This window comes from Trichomonas vaginalis, chromosome V (genome assembly GCF_026262505.1).
Source record: "Trichomonas vaginalis G3 chromosome V, whole genome shotgun sequence".
NCBI classification, from domain to species: domain Eukaryota; phylum Parabasalia; order Trichomonadida; family Trichomonadidae; genus Trichomonas; species Trichomonas vaginalis.
In genome coordinates this window covers 15,886,563-15,904,148 of record NC_067207.1, presented here as the reverse complement: position 1 = coordinate 15,904,148, position 17,586 = coordinate 15,886,563, and the positions used below count along the sequence as shown (strand labels likewise).

Genomic DNA, 17,586 nt, shown 5'->3' with positions numbered 1-17,586 from the left:
TATATATTAATGTTTTCGTTAAGCCACTTTGTGCCGTCAGTCAGTCAGTCAGGACCTTCGGTCTTGGCGCTTTGCGCCGTCAGTTTAGGAAAGACTTTAGAAAGTTGTTGGAAAATAAGTCCTGGGAAGAGTATTATAAGGCATTTTGTGAAGAATATAGCAACAGTCTGAATTCAGACGGTTGCTTTTTATACAAAATTCATGCAGGAAATTCTTGAGTTTTGGTTGAAAGAATACGGTGGAGCCAAAAGTGGCTCGACCTCAAAACAAGCATTTTATGAGCTTACTAAGGGCGTTATAAATGAATTCAAAGGTATTTACATACATCCTGACCTCGTTCATTTTGTTGCTGAATTCACCAAAAATAATGTTTAGGGTAGATGGTTAGATCTACCCTCATTTCTACCCTCATTTCTACCCGCTTGAATTTTCATGAATTTTATATATTAATGTTTTCGTTAAGCCACTTTGTGCCGTCAGTCAGTCAGTCAGTCAGTCAATGAAATTTACACCAAAAATAATGTTTAGGGTAGATGGTTAGATCTAACCTCATTTCTACCCTCATTTCTACCCTCTTGAATTTTCATGAATTTCCTTAAGATAGAAAAAATAAAGTTAGTTTTATTTTTATTTATTTTTTTATTTTGTATAAAAGATATGATTTCAACAATCGGCACAACAACAATTCAAACAACAACAGCACCAAACTCGTTAGTCATGAATCCAACATCTATGTTAGTAGAGATGAAAAGCTTTATTCCTTCTTCATATACTTTTGAAACAGAAATCCAGAAGATAAAGCAAGAACTTTTAACAAGTAATTTAGACTGTAGTGCGAAAGATGAAACAAATGAACAGTATCTTTATGAAATGCAGGACATTATTGACCATTTACCCAAATTGCCTGAAATCCAACAACAAAAGCTCACTATTCCTGAATTAGATGAAATAGAAGTGAAACCAACTGACTCAGTAGAAATTAAGAAATTCATACGTAAAGTAAATTATGAATTCCTTGGTTTTCATTGCAACCATAAAGTTATGGACAAAGATTGCGACATGTTATATAAGAACATCTCTGACATATATAAATCGGTGGAGTTTAAGACATACGACAACTTTGTTTCATTAGCTGCAAAATGTGTATGGCAGATAAGAGATAAAGATAGAAGAGGTAAAGTATGGCATGAACAGATAAAACCAACTGCTTCAGATTTAAAGAAAACCATTGACGCCTTAGTTGTTTTAGCAGGTAAGGTTTCAGAATATAACGCAAAAATGAATCCGCAATGTTCAAAATGTAAAGCAGCAATTAGGAAATATAACTATTCAGTAAAAGAGATAGAACGTATGAGAAACAACTATGCAGATTTAAAGAGGGAGGCAGAGAAGCCAGCAGAAGATAAAATGGATATGTTGACATTTCTGAACAAAAACTATCCAACTGCTGACGATTTCCTTTTATCTGACGTCAAGAAGAAGTATAAAGAAACCTTCGGCATTGTTAAAACATTCGATGTACTAAAAGAAGAAATAGAAGCTACAAAACTGTTTAGAATCTCACGAATTCATAACGTTTACCATGTAAAACGGTTATAAATAATGAGGGTAGAAATGAGGTTAGATATCAGGTTAGATCTAACCATCTACCCTAAACATTATTTTTGTCTGAAAAATGACCAAATTTCATGAATTTCATTAGTTAGAAAAATAACGCTAATTTTTTTCTAAGAAAAATTTTTATTTTGTATGTAAAGACAGTAATGTCAAACATTGGGTTTGAAACAGTTAGAAAGATTGACAATGACACCAAAGTGGTTAGAATAGGTGATTTAAACGTAAGATACTCAAAGAAATACAACAAATATTCTTTGTCAGACATTATATCTCCATCTGAAAAGAAAACAAACCACTGGGTTAGAAATGCTTCAACTCAGAAAATTTTGACAAGAAATCCTGAGCTTATGATATCGGTAAGATTCTATGGAACTACAGCATATCTCATTGACAAAAATCTTATACCAATAGTTTTGTTATGGTTAGACCCAGTTGTTGGATATAACTTCATAACTTATGGTTCATTCGACTCAGAACGTTGCAGTGAAGGCTTACTTTACATCGTTCAGAAACCGAAGGACTTCAATACAAAGAGATATAAGATAGGAAGAACATATAATATAACTCAAAGATATGACAGTACAGTCAATAGAGTCAAGGTTGTGTTTGTTAATGATATGAGAGCTGCTGAAACAGAACTGCTTGAAGTTTTTGAGAAAATGTATGGTGCTCCCACGAAAGGTAAAGAAACGTTTGAAGTAGATGAGATAGATAAAGCTATAAAATTATTTGACGAAGTTGCTGAAAAAGACATGTAAAGCGTTTATTTTTGGTCTTTTGTGAAAGTCAGAAAATAACGCTAATTTTTTTCTAACAAATTTTTTTATTTTGTATGTAAAGACAGTAATGTCAACATCAGAGAACACAACAATTGCTATCGTTCATGAAGCCATAAATGAAGAATACGAATACATACAGTATAACAAACAATTGAGACTCATTCGTTCAGTCAAAGATGACATGTACCAAATGCAAAGTATAATGAATGCTCTTCGTTCTACAAAGCAAGCATATCATTGGTTTGAAAACCAACAGACAAAAGAACTTTTAGAAGAATTTCCTCATATGATTGCTTCTCTCGGAAAACCGAGAGAAGAGATTCCGTACGAAAATCGCAAGAATTTGGCTCCTGGTTTGAAAGGATATTATGTTCATAGACTTTTAGTAAATGCTGTAGCAATGTGGGCTTCACCTCGTTATGCTTGTTATATTTTCATGATGTTAGATGAACTATATAAAGCAGAACGTGGAGAGATGGAAAAGAAACTTCATGCAAAAGATGAAGTCATTGAATCCAAAGACAAAAGCATACAGAAAAGAATACCGCGTTCAGTACCAAAAGGAAAGGAAAAGAGTTATAAGTATATGATATATATTGAAGAGTTGGAGAAAGAAGAAGACAGTGACATGGTTATGTTGCATTTAGTCAGAAGAAACAACAAAAGCTTTTATGACTTAGCTAAAATATATAAATCTGACAGAAACTGGTTCTATCGTGAAAACTTACCGATTTCAATGACACTGAATGAGCAAATAAAGGAAATTGTCAAAAATACTCTTCCTCAAACACACTATGACATCAAAGGTTGCACAATACTTACATTCAAAGAAGACTTAACATTACTGAAGGAAAAAATAACAGAATATTTCGATAACTTCAAAGAGGAAGAATAAAAAAATCTAAGCTAATTTTATTTTTTTATAAAATTTTATCTCATATGAAAGAACATGAATTTAGAATATTCGGAACTCATGACAGAAGAAGAGAACGAACAACATGTAAAAGATTATGCAAAATTTCTGAAGACATACAAAGCATTTAAACAATATCTAAATGCTTCTAAAGATTATGCAAAATTTCTGAAGGTATATAAAGCTAATGAAAAAGCGTATGAAAAGTTTATACATTGGGGAATTGTTGTAAAATATCCATATGAAGACTAACCAAAAATATATTTTTGCTTAAATAGCTTCAGGGTCTATTTCTTCAACCATTTCACTTCCTTCGTCAATGTCAATAGAAGCTTCTTCAACCTTTGGTAGAATTTCTGTATAACATCTTTGTTCGTTATTGTCTTCAGAGATGAAGGATAATATTTCACATTTGTTTCACCCTTCTTATATTCTTTCTGTTCGGAAAGATTTAAAGCAATACTGAAGAAGTCAACGTTAGAGTTCTTTATGACAGTATAATGAGTATCTTTGACATTCACGAAGAAACTCTTTTGTTTCAAAACTACTGCTAACTCTTGTGAAGTATAACGTTTGCGGTCAATGACGATAGCTAATGGTCTGACATACTGACCAAACTTAGATTCTTTCACAAACTTCTTGTTAAAGATAACATTAACATTTGAAGCATTATTGAACTCATTCTTGATGGCAGTAGCGAGAGCATTGTATGAAAAGAACTTGCAATCTTGCATGTGTTTCATTAAAATAAAAATATTAAATTATTTTGAAAAATAACTTAAAAAAATCTAATCTAATTTTTTCAAAAAATATTTTTTTATTTCCTACTAAAGATGTATCGGAAGTTGTCTAAGTTAGAACACTCGGAAATAAAACAACTTCTTACAGAAGCTAATATAGATGTTGCAAAGCATTACGCAACAAACAAAAAAGCACTCGCTGACATCCTCAATGACTATAATGGTGCAATAAGTTATGATAGAATTCATGAGTTCATAAAGCCGCAACGCGGCGAGGACGAAGTCCATGCAAGAGCATTTCCTTTAAATGACGTTGCTATTGACTTATATCATAGACGTTCAGTACCTCATGAAGTAAGAAGAGAAATGTTTGACATAACAAATGCAAACGTTGGTGAAACAAGAAGAAGAGACGACACACTGAAACAACAGAGAAGAGAGATGTTTAAGAGCGCTATAGAACAAGTTCGCAAAGCTAACGATGTCATTCGTTCCATTGACGACAAACCAAAAGAAGGTGAGAGATGGTTAAAGAAAGATGAAGAGAATAGGAAGAGAAATGTGAAGTCAGGCAATAGACTCATTGACTTTAACATCGAAGCTTTAGATGAACCAAACAGAGACTACTTACACAAACATTTCGGTAAGGTTTTCATGAGACTCTTAGAGAAAATTAAAATAAACTCACAACAGAGATGGATGGTATGTTATAAACTTGGTGGAAAGTATGAATGTTCTACGTTAAACCTCAATAATATTGGAACATTACTACATCAGCTCTTGAAGGAGAACTTTATATCAGAGATAGAAGCAAATGCTGCAGGTATTGTTGAAATGCACTATGACTTCTTCTTGACAAACATAAAGAATCTTACTGAAATAAAGATGTATGATTTAACAGAATATGAAGGCTTAACGATGTCAGATGTAAAGAAAGGCAAACCAAAAAAGAGACCATATAGAGATGAAAGCACACTGACAAATGACCAGAAAGCCATTTTGGAAGCTCTTAAGCAAACAGGAAACCCAGCACTTATAGAAAGCTTTTGGAAAGATAATGGTGAAAAGAAGTTTTATAAGAAGAGAAGCGGTCAGTTCTGGAAGTATCTTTGCACATTACCTATAAATCTTGAGCGCTACCAAATCTTCAATGAACTGAACAAAAGAACTGCAACACTTATGACAGAAGATAACTGCTTCGTTTATGCTTGCATTCAGGCTGGAGTAAATGAAGAAACTATTGACCACATGAGAGAAGTCATTCGTGTTAGAGACTTTCCTCAAAGTAAAGTACAAGAAATTTCTGACGCAACAGGTATAGCATTTAATGTTACCATTGGTTACTTCAATGACTCAAGACATAATGAAATAAAGAGATACATACCAAAAGAATGTAAAACTGTTCGAACTATTGACTTACTTCTTGTTGAAGACCACTACATGCTAAATGAAAGATTACCAATGACAACATATTTCATTCGCAACTATATAGAAATCTTGAAGGAGTGTGGTGGAATGAACATTGAGAAACAGATGAAGATTTATACAAAGAGAGAGAACAAATATATTGTTCGTTATGATAGAACAACACCGTTATGGGATGTTATGAAAACATTGTGGGAGTGCAAATATTTCGAACCTATTTCTTATGGAGAACTTTTCACATATACGACTGACTTATATAAACAGAACCTTGCACCATTTAAAGATTTGACATATGCTCCAAAGTATTGTGTACAACTGAAGAAGAAAGCCGAGTCAAAAGAAGTAAATAAAAATAAGTGCAAGTTCATTCCTGAGCACGTTTTCTTTGCTGACTTTGAGTGCAGTACGATGGCTTTCATAAAGCCTTTTAACATCTGTTATGACAGTGAAGATGGTTCAGTGAGTGAAAGCATTTGGGGTCAGAACTGTGCAACAGAATTTTTGGAACGACTTCCTGACAAGAGTTTAATATATTTCCATAACCTCAGTTATGATATAAACTTCATCTTAAGACACATGACAGAAGTGAAAGGAACTCCCATCATTAAAGGTTCACGAACAATGCAAATAACTGGCTTATATAAAGGAAGGGCAATTATTATAAAAGACTCTTATAGTGTTATAAATAAGAAGCTTAAACTATTTCCTGCTATGTTTAACTTACAAACAGGACCGAAAGAAGTATTTCCATACAACTACTACAGCAGTGTTTTGTTAGCAAATGACAACAGAACTGGTGTTATTTCTGAAGCATGTAAGTTTATCCGGGATGCAGATACATTCATGAAAAACATAGATTCCATCAAAGGTTGCAGAATAGATGCGAACCACTTCGACTTAGAAAAATATAGCACATTCTATTGCAAACAAGATGTAAGAATTTTAAGAGAAGGTTTTGTTAAGTTCCGCAATGACATATTGAAAGAGTTTGATTTAAACGTATATGACTACGTTAGTATTTGTTCTATTGCTAACAAATTATTTGAGAACAGAGTGTACTTCCAGAATGGAAATTTATATGACCTCTCAAATAAACCAAGAGAATTTATTTCACGCTGTATTCAAGGTGGAAGATGTATGCTGTCAGATAACATGAAACAAAAGAGCGAAAAGAAACTCATTGCTGACTTCGACGCTGTTTCATTATATCCATCCGCTATAGCAAGACTTTATACTTTAGAAGGTATTCCAAAGGTTATGAAGAAAGAAATGTTAAGCACAGAGTATCTCATGAGACATTTATTCGATGACGACCAAAAGGAACCCATTGGTGAAAAGTTTATATCTGGCTTCTTTGTTCTCATTAAGATAACAGAGATTGGAATACATAGACACTTTCCTTTAATAGTTTGTGACCCTGAACTAAATCCAGAACTTAACGTTCCCAGAAGTTCAAACACTTGCTGTTTAATGTATGTTGACCATATAACATTACAAGACCTCATAAAATATCAAGGTGTCAAATGTGAAGTGTTGCAAGGATACTATTACGATGGAAACAGAGATATTAGAATAAGAGATGAAGTAAAGAAGTTGTTTGAGTTAAGGTTAAAGTATAAGAAAGAAGGAAATCCTTTGCAAGAAAATATAAAGCTCATTCTGAACAGTATTTATGGCAAAACTATTCTATCTCCTATTGAGTCAAAAATAACCATAGTAAATGACAAAGATGCTATAAGATATGCCATCAGAAACTACAACCATATAGTGAAGTTCGAAGGTTTGGATGGTTCAGATAAAACTATTTTCAAGCTAACGAAAAGCATTTGCAGACACTTTAACTTCTGTCCACTTGGTGTTAACATTCTGTCTATGTCGAAGAGAATAATGTGTGAAGTATTCTGTACTGCTGAGGACTTAGGAATGGACATCTTTTATAGCGATACGGACAGTATGCATCTCTACAATGAAGATATCCCTCGTTTAGCTGAAGAGTTTGAGAAACGTTATGGAAGAGTTCTCATTGGTAAAAACCTTGGTCAATTTCATAGCGACTTTGCAGAAATCACAAAAGATAAACAAAGTTTAGCATACAAGTCAATATTTTGTGGAAAGAAGACTTACATAGACTTACTCACGAATGATTTAAATGAAGTTGCATTTCATGCACGTTGTAAAGGTGTAAAACAAGACGTTCTTGCTTTAACAGCTAATGAAATGTTTCCTGACTCTGTTCAGTGTTTCTATGATGAAGATAAAGGTTTAATGGTTCCACAAGGAAAATTTGACAAAGACTCTGAGTTCAGTGTTATGAAGTTATATAAAGCACTTTATGACGGTCAAGAGATTGGATTTGACTTATGTAAGTCTTCTAGTCCTTGCTTTGCTGAAAAGTTTAACTTCTCAATAACGACTAAAACAAGCTTTATTCGTAAGTTGAAGTTCTGAGGTCATTTATTTTTGTCAGCAATGAGGTCATTCGTGATAAAAATAAGCCCATGTGGTCATTTACAATACTGCGATGGTAGAGTTTAAGAGTTGTGCTTCAATATAGAGACAGTCCTTATGGTCTGGAGGTAAGAACACTGGGCAGTTATGGTCATGAGTGGAGAACATGTCTATCCAAAACTCACGATTGAAGCCAGTTAATTTATAGTATTTAGGATTAGGAAGTGGTGAAGTTCTTGTATGACCAATGAACTCATTTTCAACTCCTTACTTAAGTTTGAATATAATTAGCTTGTTTTCTATCCCAAATACCTGGAAATCTAATTTCGGAAAAATCATTTTTCCTCGGAAGCATTGCATCATAATTGAAAACATTCTTGAAATCATCACTTGGTTCAGAGATTTGAAATCTTATACGTAATGGATTTTCTTTCTTTTTAGCTACTTCATTGAATGGTGAATATATAACAAACTGACAGTCATGAGTTCCATCTTCATTTTCATTAAATTCATAATGAAAGTCTATAAGTTGTGGCTGACTACCTTCTTCTTTCAGTTGTGCAAGAAACTCACATAAAGGCTGTAAAGTTTGTACTTCAATGTTAAACTTTTTCTCGAACATCTCATTAAATGAAATCATACATTGTAGCAATGTTGTATCGTCTTTAAAGTATTTGTATATGTGAATGTTTTGGGCGCTTAAAGACTGTTCGTCATTTTCTATCTCGACTTGAAGTATAAAGTCAACCTTTCTGAAAGCACGTGTTATATACATTGTTATGCCAATGTACTTCTCTTCATTTATGTTCACAATCCAGTCTGTTGGAAACTTAAACGTTACTCTGTTCCCCTTTATTTTGACGTCAGGGTTTTCACTACTGAACGCAACAGATAAAGGTATTTGTCTATACATTTAATTCGGATAAAAATAAACCATTTACTCTTTCTTTGCTTCAGCTTCTTTAGCTTTTGCTTCAGCTTCTTCTCTAGCTTTTTTCGCCAGTAGTCTTGGGTTCTTTTGTCTTCCAGCAGCTAATGCAGCAAGTTGTTTTTCACTAAGTTTTCTCTTTGGTCTCTCTGGCTTTTGTTCTTGTTTTTGTTCCTTCAGTTCGGATAAAATTTGCTCACGAATTTCTTTCTTCAATGCTTCAACATCTATGACCCCTTGGGTCTTGTCCGTAGGGCTTGTCTGAGTCATTTGACTGCAGATAAAAAACAAAATTAAAACTTTAACCGATGTAAAATGAGCTTGTCAAAATCAGAGCGAGAGTCTATTATATTAAATGACGCAAGAGGAATACAACATCCTTTCTATTACGTAAGTCAGAGTAAAGATGGTAAAATATATGTAAGAAAAAGAAAGGTTCCATTAGCGAATGCAGAAAGCGACAACATTAAGGTGCATGGCACCGAGGGCGAAGCCCATATAAAACCTTCTGTTCAAACTGAGCCACCAATAGAACCAGAAGAAAAGAAGCCAGATGTATTCAATAACGAACCAAGAGCTTATTGCAAAGTTCGTGAATTTCATTGAAAAACAAACCGAGTCAAAGAATCCTGACCCGCCAGTGAAAGAAGTTGAGACAAAAGAGAATGTACAGTTCATTGAAAATGTCAAGAAACAACTTCCACCACGAATGCCAAGAAGAAGAGTGAGAATAATGAAGTAAATAGATATTTTTATCTGAAGTAAATACATGCAGAACGAACAGTTAAACGAATTTACTCCAGCAGAGCATATTCATCAGATTCGCTCATATTTCGATATCATAGACAATGCAGTTCAAATTGGTGACACTAATAGAAAATATTCTGACGCAAAGATTCCATCACAACCTGGAACTGCTAAAGATAACACATGGGTAACATTCAATCTCTCACCTCCTGGTGAAAATATGTTGGACCTTTACAATACATTCATTACGTATAAAATGGAAGGTCAATTTATTGTAGATAAAGAAATTGGTTCAGGTTCCAATAAAACAAACCCACCAGGATTTTGGATTGGTTTCGATGACGCTTTCTATGCAGTTGCTGGATATCAAATCCTTGCAAATGGTCGTATCGTATATTCTCAAGACAACGCAAGAGAAGAAGCATATATAACTTCAAACTCACACAAACTACCGAACAAATAAAGAAAGTAGATGTTTTCTCAAAGACTCGACATGAAGATGTATGGAGTCATTCGGGAACATGCAGAACAGGACAAATTGTTAGTGGTCCAATTACAGCAGGAAAATCATTTGATTTTAAGCTTCGTTTAAGAATTCCTGTTAGAAGATTCCTTCCATTAGAAGCTATTCGATTTATTCCAGCTTTTGCAGGAAACATTCAGCTTAAAGTAAAGTTCAGTAGCGACGCCTTACAATGCACATCTATATCTGTAAATGATATCATTGCTTTCAATCCAACTCTTAAAGTTGCATTTGCTTCAGATTCAAATCCACCGACAAATAAATTTGTTCCTTATGAATAACCATTCACTATGATAACGAAGGCAGTGAAGCTAGTGGAACAGTTACTATTACAACTGTAACCCAGCAACTATTTCGAACAAAGATGGATTTTAATGAATGTTTCATTCATCCAAAGTCATTCTCTTTAGACCCTAACATTTATACAGAACTTGTAGAACATTATACAAACGAGGCTTTATGTTTTCCTGTTAAAGTTATGGATTGGATTCCTATGGACGGTTCATTCTCAAAGAATACAGATAGTTCAAGTGCAACATTTACAGCAGCTTATACGCCTATTAATGTTAAAAGTATTTGGGCACTATTTAGAAAGAAAGACAACTATTATGTTAATTTTGAGAACCCTAAGTTTAAATATCTTCAGCTTTCCATGGGAGCTTATGGAAATATGCCTGCAGAACCGAAAAATCATATGGACCTGTATTTTATGAAATGGTTGCGAACGCCTGCAATACAAACAATGATATGATAGGATTTAATGAAGATGTTATGAGGTCATTGGTGGATGATGGTAGTGTGGAACATAAATGGGATAGCTATGACAACACACATTTCTTATGTGGTTTTCCAACAGAAGTGGACTTTTGCTTCCAGCAAGGTCAAACATCTACTGCTCCAATAACATACAAATTGTCTGTTAAAGGACCTATTGAACTAGCAACTGAAAATGTACCAAAGCCACTTATTGGATTTATGAGGGATTGTTGCTTTGCCATTCAGGTGCGTGCTAATGGCATCCCATAATAAGATTAGATGACTATAACTTAGCTACGGACGACAGTGAGGAATAAAGGATGAACGTTTATTTTTAAAGCTTATAAATGAGTTCTTCATCAAGCTCTCGTGAACCTTCACCATCTATGAAACAAACTTTACCAAACGATTATGGAGCACCTATTGAATATTTCTTACGAGCTGCACAATGGCAAAGAGCAGTCTCACCAAGGTTAGGTGTTCCACCAGCTCCTGTCAAAAATAGCATTTGGTCAAGTCCTTATATAAGATATGGTCTCCCACTAGGTTTGCTAGCTACAGCAGGAGCAGTTATGATGTTGAAAAGAAATAAACAAATGTTGTAAATAATACTGAAGTAGCTGAAGTTAAACAAACTCCAACACCTTCGCCAAAACCAACGCCTTCACAAGCAAAACCTTCAATGACTCCTGAACCTATGGAAGTACAAACTCCTGTTCAAAAGTCAACTCCTAAACCGACTCCAACATTTAAACCAGAACCTACTCCTCAAATAAATCGTAAAACTCCTGCGTTTCCTTACTGAAAAAATAACGTTATTTTTATTTAATATTAAAATTTTTATTTGATTGAAATGACAAATAAAGTCACTGAAGCAATGAAACAAAAGTTTTTGGTAGAATATATTAAATCAGGAACTATTCCAGAAGGTTTTTACATTCATACTATGAAGGATGGTAGAGTTCAGTTTAGAAAGATAAAGCAACCATTAGATAGAGAAGGTATATTAAGGAAGATTAAACTTCATGAGGACAACATTGCTGAACTTAAGAAGAAGTTAGAAGAGTTGGAGAAAGGAAGAGAGTTATAAAGCAATGAATTCAACAGGGTGAAAAAACAGGTGAAAAAAGAGGTGAGATCTAACCTCTTCACCTAAGTTTATTTTTGTGCTATGTTTTCATACGTGTGAGGGTGGTGATATCATTAATTTTTAAGTTTATTTTTTATTTTATTTTTATATAAATGACGAAAACTATTGAGATAACAAACTACAACGGTCATGAGTTCAAGAATTTGTTCTTCGTTCCTCGTGAAAATACATTCTATCAGATACGAGGGAGAAAGGGTAAAGTTAGTTTGAGCGTTTATGACTACAAGCATAATGGAAAGTTTATACAAGCATATGATACAAACGGTAAGCGTGTTTCATTAGCTTTGTCAAAACTTACAGGTATAAACTATGACAGTGATTTTGACCTATATGAAGAAGAAAGTGAGTCAGAAGATTATGAGCTGTTATATGAAGCACAGCAATGGGAGGAGTTGCAATACTTTTGTAAGTGAGAACGTTTATTTTTACAGTAGTGAAGTCGTTTGTGAAAACGTTAGTGAGGTGAAGTGGTTGGCGGCTTTGTAAATATTTAAGGTTAAGTTAGTGTTGTCGTTTGTGTTGTAAAATATACGTTAACGGTTTTGTAAAGTGTCAAATTCGCATATCAAGGGTAAGGTGGCGCGCAGTGCCTCCGTACCCTTGATATGTATACTAACTAATGAATGGGTAAGATATATGTATGAAAAACTTGAAAGTGGTGAGTTAACTTACGCAACAGTTTTGAAAAAAGTTCCATATTCTTATCAAAATGTTACAATTTTCAAACAAATTTCAAGAAATACTCTCAAAAAAGCATTCAAAGAAATCGGTGGTACACCAAAAATTAAAAGTGGTCCTCCACAAGAGGAATTAACTCCAGAATTAATTTTGAAGGTTCAGAATTCTTATGAAAATTACAAATGTGGGGTTCAAAAATTGTATTGGACTCTCAATATGAATCCAAAACAATTTCAAATCAGTTACAATGCAGTTATTAAGGCAGCAAAATTTCTGGGAATTTACAAAGAAAAAGATAAAAGTAATCCAAAAGCATATTATGTGGATTATGAAGCAATTCTTCCAAATACAATCTGGCATGTGGATATTCATTTTTTGAAAGAACCAGAAACTTTACCGGTTTATGGAATAATTGATGACAAAAGTCGTTATTTGTTAGCATTGAAATTGCTTCGTAACAAAAGTTCAACAGAAACTTCAAAAGTGGCAATTGCAACAGTTCAAAAATATGGAGCACCTTTCTGTTTCTGGTCAGATAACGGTAAAGAAAATGAGGGAGAGTTCACAAAATTTTTGAGTACTTATGACATTCAAATCAGAAAATCAGCTCCATACATGCCACGTCAAAATGGCAAAATTGAACGCCTCTGGCCATCACTGGACAAAAATGCTCCAAAGTCTTCAGAATTTGAGAGCATCAATCAGGAATTGGAAGAATTCAGGCAAAAATACAATGACATGCCACATGGCGCTCATCCAAAAATTGGAGTTCGACCATACACTCCAAGAGAGGTTTACAACAAATTTAAGAAATGGACCAAGGATGATAAACCGCTCTGGAAAAATTGTGTTAATAAGCAGTGGGAAGTTGAAGAGATTCCAAACTATTGAAATATTCTATATTTTTTCAAAAATTCTCATTCAAATTTGAATTTGGTTTTCAAAATTATGAATAAACATTATTTTTATTAAACTTGATTTTTAGCTCTAAAGAATCAAAAGAATTTAGCGAGAAAGAATATGCAGCTCACATAGTGAGTAGGTGACAAAAGTGCATACTCTTAAATTAACCTTAAATGTTGAGAGTAGGTGCCAAAAGTGCTTACTCTTAAACAACCGTCGGATTTCCGGGTGAAATCGTGACACACTTTCGTCTTTCGTAGGCAGTGGTGGTTGTTACAAAAGGTAACTTCGAATGTAGCGTGAAATCTGCAAAAAAAATTCTGAAATTTGAATGGAGAACACAAAAATTGAATAGTTTACGTCAATAAAAAAGAGAAAAATGAAGCCAATGTGTCTCGAACCTAGGACTTAGAGCAGCAATCACAATGTTTATCACATTACACTACATGAATCTCTCACCTCAGTGAATGAGATCAAATATATGATAACTTTTTCCCCATTATATTCTTGTGGAAAAGTGACAAATAGCAACTTTGACCCTCTCTCGCTCACATAGGGGTAGATAAAGATATATCTCGAAAAAAATTGAATTTATTGTAAAGAATGAAGAAGTTCATTTTAAGATTGAGTTGATTTTCAACCAAAACGAGAAAGCATGCAGGCAAATGAAATTCGAAAAGTGAAAGGAATGACATATGCAAAAGAAAAGATTCAAATAACGCAAGCGAAATATAGATCAGTTAAAATCACAATAAAATTTCGATCTTTTCTACAGGGGACTAAAGGCTATGAGGCACTAATATATAATCAGTGCCTCATAGCCTTTAGTTTGTTATTAAAAACGAGAAAACTTGTTCGAAATGATAAACAATTGCGAACAAGTTTTCTCACTTCAGCGAGGGAATTGTTCCTTATGATGCATACATTATAAATATATACATCATAAGGAACAATTCCCTCTAGATAGCTAGGAAACCCTAAATTAACTATTAATCTTTGAGATATTTTTTATTGAGGTTAATACGTTTTTCTAAATAATTAAAATGTAAAATTTTGATTATGAACTCATCTCTAATATTTTGGCTCTTTAATATATTTGAATCATGATCTTTGAGAAGAGTTCTCAAAAGTATTCACAAAAGCTATTTTTCCTTGAAATTTAAAAATCCTGTTTATTATATATTACCAAATTCAATTCAAAAAAAAAAAAAAAAAAAAAAAAAGGTATTGGGGCTTCCAGGCACTTCGTGCCTTCTAGCCCTGAGGATGATTGGTATAATGAAGTTTTTTTTTCTTGGGGTGACCTTCCAGGCACTTCGTGCCTTCTAGCCCACATAAATGAAGTTTTTATTCGGAGGTCTTCCAGGAGCTTTTCACAAATTATATATGTTTTCATGTTTTGTCAAGACTTCTTCGTAAATGTTTTGTCAAGACTTCTTCGTAAATGTTTTGTCAAGACTTCTTCGTAAATGTTTTGTCAAGACTTCTTCGTAAATGTTTTGTCAAGACTTCTTCGTAAAATCAGACAAAAATATATTTTAGGGTAGAAGGGTATATCTACCCCGTTTTCTACCCTCTTTTCTACCCCATATGTACTTACTGAAAAAGTATGTGTTCCATCTGTCAAAAGCCGCTTTTTAACTTCACTTAAAATGCCACGTAAGCTACGTAAGAATATACGTAAGAGGAAGGGAGCATTGAAACATCCAAAAGTAAAACTGACACCACAACAACAGTTGCAACAACAAATGCTGAATGACCCCACTATGTTGCAACAAATGTCAAGCAACCCTATGCTTTTAAACCGAGTTATTGGTGCACAGAGTGGAGGTTTAAGAGCGGCACTTTTAGCGAAAATGGCAGGCTATGGTGGAGCTGCAGACGGAACAGCCTATAACCCTCAAAGTCAAATGAATTTGAGTTCACTCAAAAATCAAATAACAGATGTCAAAAAGTCAAACATAGACATACAGAAGCAAATAAGTGAAAACGAAAAGAAACTAGAATATGACAGACACACAAAGAAACTCAATGAGTTAAACGTAGAGAAAAAGAAGAAAGAAGAACAACTGAAAGAACTAAGTACAGAGGAATATGCGAAAAAAGTGTCAGAAAAAGCAGCAGAAGTAGCAAAAATGGAACAAGATGTCATAAATTTGAAAAACCATACTACTCAATATAAAGTACTGAAAGATGAAGAAATAAAACAAAAAGCCCTGAAGACATATATGGATAGCGATGAGTATAAAAAAGAAGTTGAAGCAAATGTAAAGGCAGAAAAACTTTTACAGTTGCAAAACCAAACCGTACAGTATGAAAACTTAGCACAAGAAAGTAAAAATAACGACGCAGCCATGCAAAAGGCAATGAAAAGCTCAGAATATATAAAAGCTAACAATGACTGGTTAGATGCCCAAGCCAACGCTAAAGCAGCCCAGCTTATAGGGTCAATAAGGACAAAAATACAAGCGGATGAAGACAGTTCAAATGAAGCTTTAACAAATGCTGACTTTAAGAACGCTTTCGAAGCTCTTCATAGTAAGGTGAAACAAGTGAACGACTTCTCATCTGGAAAGAAACTGAAGTCTGAAGGTTTCGACAAAGAGTTAAGAGAAGTAGCACAAAATATGACGAAAATAACAGATGCAGCAACGAGACAGGCAGTTCAAAGTGCCTATGACGCCGTTAGAGCAACTGTTGTGGAAAGTCAAGAAAAAGAGTTACAACAGACCAAAAACAGACCTAGTAAATGCTTTCTTAAGAACGAAAAGTCAGGTAGGACATTACGCTGCAGATGGAATACTATGCCAGCTGTGGAACTTATATACCAGCTGGTGGAACTTATATACCAGCTGTTGAATTTATATACCACCAAACCCTCCAAGAGAAGCACCTGCACCAGGACTACCTAAAACATTTACATCGTCACATGGACACAGACACAGGCATGCACCAAAACCAGCACAAACACCACAACAACCAACAGTTCAAAATCCAGCAAACAACCAACAGTTCAAAATCCAGCACAACAACAACCAAAACAGAGCAAGGACATAAAAGAAGTAGAGAACAAGGAAACAAGAATTCTTAAAATGCTTAAAGAAGAGTATGGTTACTCAGATACTATTGACTTTAGTGACAGATATAAAGAAGCTATTAGAAAGTTCAATGAAGGAAATACTGACCCGAACCTATTTAGCTTTATGGCTCAGCACCAAATCGGATATAATTTCAAACCTGGAAAATACAAGCTCGCTAAGGGATATGATTTAATAGCATATCATCCAAATGACATGAACGAATTTACTCCGAGATATTTGGTGTCAGAGCTAAATGACAATTCAACTATCTTCATGAAACGCGTAAAAAATAGAGACGGAACGAAAGAACAAAGGCTTATGAATGCGGATGACTTAAATAGGGAACTTGTTGAAAACGGTCTCGGAATATATGAAAAGCCAGCAGATGAGGTACAAGAAACTCCACAGGAAGAATTTCAGATACAACCAGACATGGAAGAAATAGTTCAGCAACAACAGCTAGAAGAGCCTGAAGGAAACGAACAAGCCCTTCCTTTGGAAACTAACTTCACAGAACTAGATGAAGATTTGAACAGCCGAAAAATCTTGACCCTCAACAAGTGTATGCGGAGAATATGGAATTTTCCAAGAGTCTAAAAAAATTCGGCTGACATAGTAGAAGAATATCGAAAAATGTTTGCCGACATACAAAAGACTCCAACACCAGATGAAAATATTCAGCATAGAATGGAAGTACTGAAAGAAAATGTACACAAATACAACAACCCTTTTTACTTACGAGCATTTAACGTTCAATCTTCGGATGAACTCGGTGAAAATAAAAGGTTAAATTTCAAGAAAACATATAGAAATGAAACATTGTTTAAAGTTCATTCAGAACCTAACCAAGATGGAAACAAACCTACTTTTGTTTCTGCAGACGATGGAACTACAATGAG

General features: G+C 34.2%; 12 protein-coding genes and 3 pseudogenes across 15 annotated transcripts, besides 6 other annotated features; 12 read left to right on the top strand and 3 right to left on the bottom strand.

Moving 5' to 3' along the window:
- Positions 1 to 12,644: part of a mobile genetic element that runs on past the window's edge.
- Positions 1 to 17,586: part of a mobile genetic element that runs on past both edges of the window.
- Positions 658 to 1,599, top strand: TVAGG3_0344620 (organellar and viral DNA polymerase type B; the record flags this gene model as incomplete). The annotated part of the gene is made up of 1 exon (XM_051230856.1): positions 658 to 1,599. One exon carries the CDS (start codon positions 658 to 660, stop codon positions 1,597 to 1,599), a length of 942 nt encoding a protein of 313 aa, XP_051100586.1.
- Positions 1,764 to 2,375, top strand: TVAGG3_0344610 (organellar and viral DNA polymerase type B; the record flags this gene model as incomplete). The annotated part of the gene is made up of 1 exon (XM_051230855.1): positions 1,764 to 2,375. One exon carries the CDS (start codon positions 1,764 to 1,766, stop codon positions 2,373 to 2,375), a length of 612 nt encoding a protein of 203 aa, XP_051100585.1.
- On the top strand, positions 2,464 to 3,291 carry TVAGG3_0344600 (KilA, N-terminal/APSES-type HTH, DNA-binding family; the record flags this gene model as incomplete). The annotated part of the gene is made up of 1 exon (XM_051230854.1): positions 2,464 to 3,291. One exon carries the CDS (start codon positions 2,464 to 2,466, stop codon positions 3,289 to 3,291), a length of 828 nt encoding a protein of 275 aa, XP_051100584.1.
- TVAGG3_0344590 (uncharacterized protein) lies at positions 3,723 to 4,052 on the bottom strand (the record flags this gene model as incomplete). Its single annotated transcript, XM_051230853.1, has 1 exon — positions 3,723 to 4,052. A coding segment is annotated over one exon (330 nt), but the record flags the coding sequence as incomplete, so codon positions are not given.
- On the top strand, positions 4,143 to 5,224 carry TVAGG3_0344580 (organellar and viral DNA polymerase type B; the record flags this gene model as incomplete). The annotated part of the gene is made up of 1 exon (XM_051230852.1): positions 4,143 to 5,224. A coding segment is annotated over one exon (1,082 nt), but the record flags the coding sequence as incomplete, so codon positions are not given.
- On the top strand, positions 6,186 to 7,066 carry TVAGG3_0344570 (organellar and viral DNA polymerase type B; the record flags this gene model as incomplete). Its single annotated transcript, XM_051230851.1, has 1 exon — positions 6,186 to 7,066. A coding segment is annotated over one exon (881 nt), but the record flags the coding sequence as incomplete, so codon positions are not given.
- On the top strand, positions 7,347 to 7,922 carry TVAGG3_0344560 (organellar and viral DNA polymerase type B; the record flags this gene model as incomplete). Its single annotated transcript, XM_051230850.1, has 1 exon — positions 7,347 to 7,922. One exon carries the CDS (start codon positions 7,347 to 7,349, stop codon positions 7,920 to 7,922), a length of 576 nt encoding a protein of 191 aa, XP_051100580.1.
- Positions 7,983 to 8,835, bottom strand: TVAGG3_0344550 (annotated as a pseudogene). Its single transcript has one exon. A coding segment is annotated over exon 1 (853 nt).
- TVAGG3_0344540 (uncharacterized protein) lies at positions 8,860 to 9,120 on the bottom strand (the record flags this gene model as incomplete). The annotated part of the gene is made up of 1 exon (XM_051230849.1): positions 8,860 to 9,120. The coding sequence occupies one exon, from the start codon at positions 9,118 to 9,120 to the stop codon at positions 8,860 to 8,862; it is 261 nt and encodes an 86-aa protein (XP_051100579.1).
- TVAGG3_0344530 lies at positions 9,166 to 9,592 on the top strand (annotated as a pseudogene). Its single transcript has one exon. A coding segment is annotated over exon 1 (427 nt).
- Positions 11,730 to 11,966, top strand: TVAGG3_0344520 (uncharacterized protein; the record flags this gene model as incomplete). The annotated part of the gene is made up of 1 exon (XM_001298105.1): positions 11,730 to 11,966. The coding sequence occupies one exon, from the start codon at positions 11,730 to 11,732 to the stop codon at positions 11,964 to 11,966; it is 237 nt and encodes a 78-aa protein (XP_001298106.1).
- TVAGG3_0344510 (uncharacterized protein) lies at positions 12,119 to 12,439 on the top strand (the record flags this gene model as incomplete). Its single annotated transcript, XM_001298104.1, has 1 exon — positions 12,119 to 12,439. The coding sequence occupies one exon, from the start codon at positions 12,119 to 12,121 to the stop codon at positions 12,437 to 12,439; it is 321 nt and encodes a 106-aa protein (XP_001298105.1).
- Positions 12,440 to 12,644: a terminal%2Cinverted (terminal inverted repeat of Maverick-1B/1C transposon ID:TVAGG3_0344500).
- Positions 12,645 to 13,145, top strand: TVAGG3_0344490 (transposase-related family; the record flags this gene model as incomplete). The annotated part of the gene is made up of 1 exon (XM_051230848.1): positions 12,645 to 13,145. A coding segment is annotated over one exon (501 nt), but the record flags the coding sequence as incomplete, so codon positions are not given.
- Positions 12,645 to 13,518: a mobile genetic element.
- Positions 13,741 to 13,787: a mobile genetic element.
- Positions 14,499 to 14,583: a mobile genetic element.
- On the top strand, positions 15,260 to 15,897 carry TVAGG3_0344450 (protein of unknown function, DUF4106 family; the record flags this gene model as incomplete). The annotated part of the gene is made up of 1 exon (XM_001298869.2): positions 15,260 to 15,897. A coding segment is annotated over one exon (638 nt), but the record flags the coding sequence as incomplete, so codon positions are not given.
- Positions 16,284 to 17,284, top strand: TVAGG3_0344440 (annotated as a pseudogene). The gene has a single exon. A coding segment is annotated over exon 1 (1,001 nt).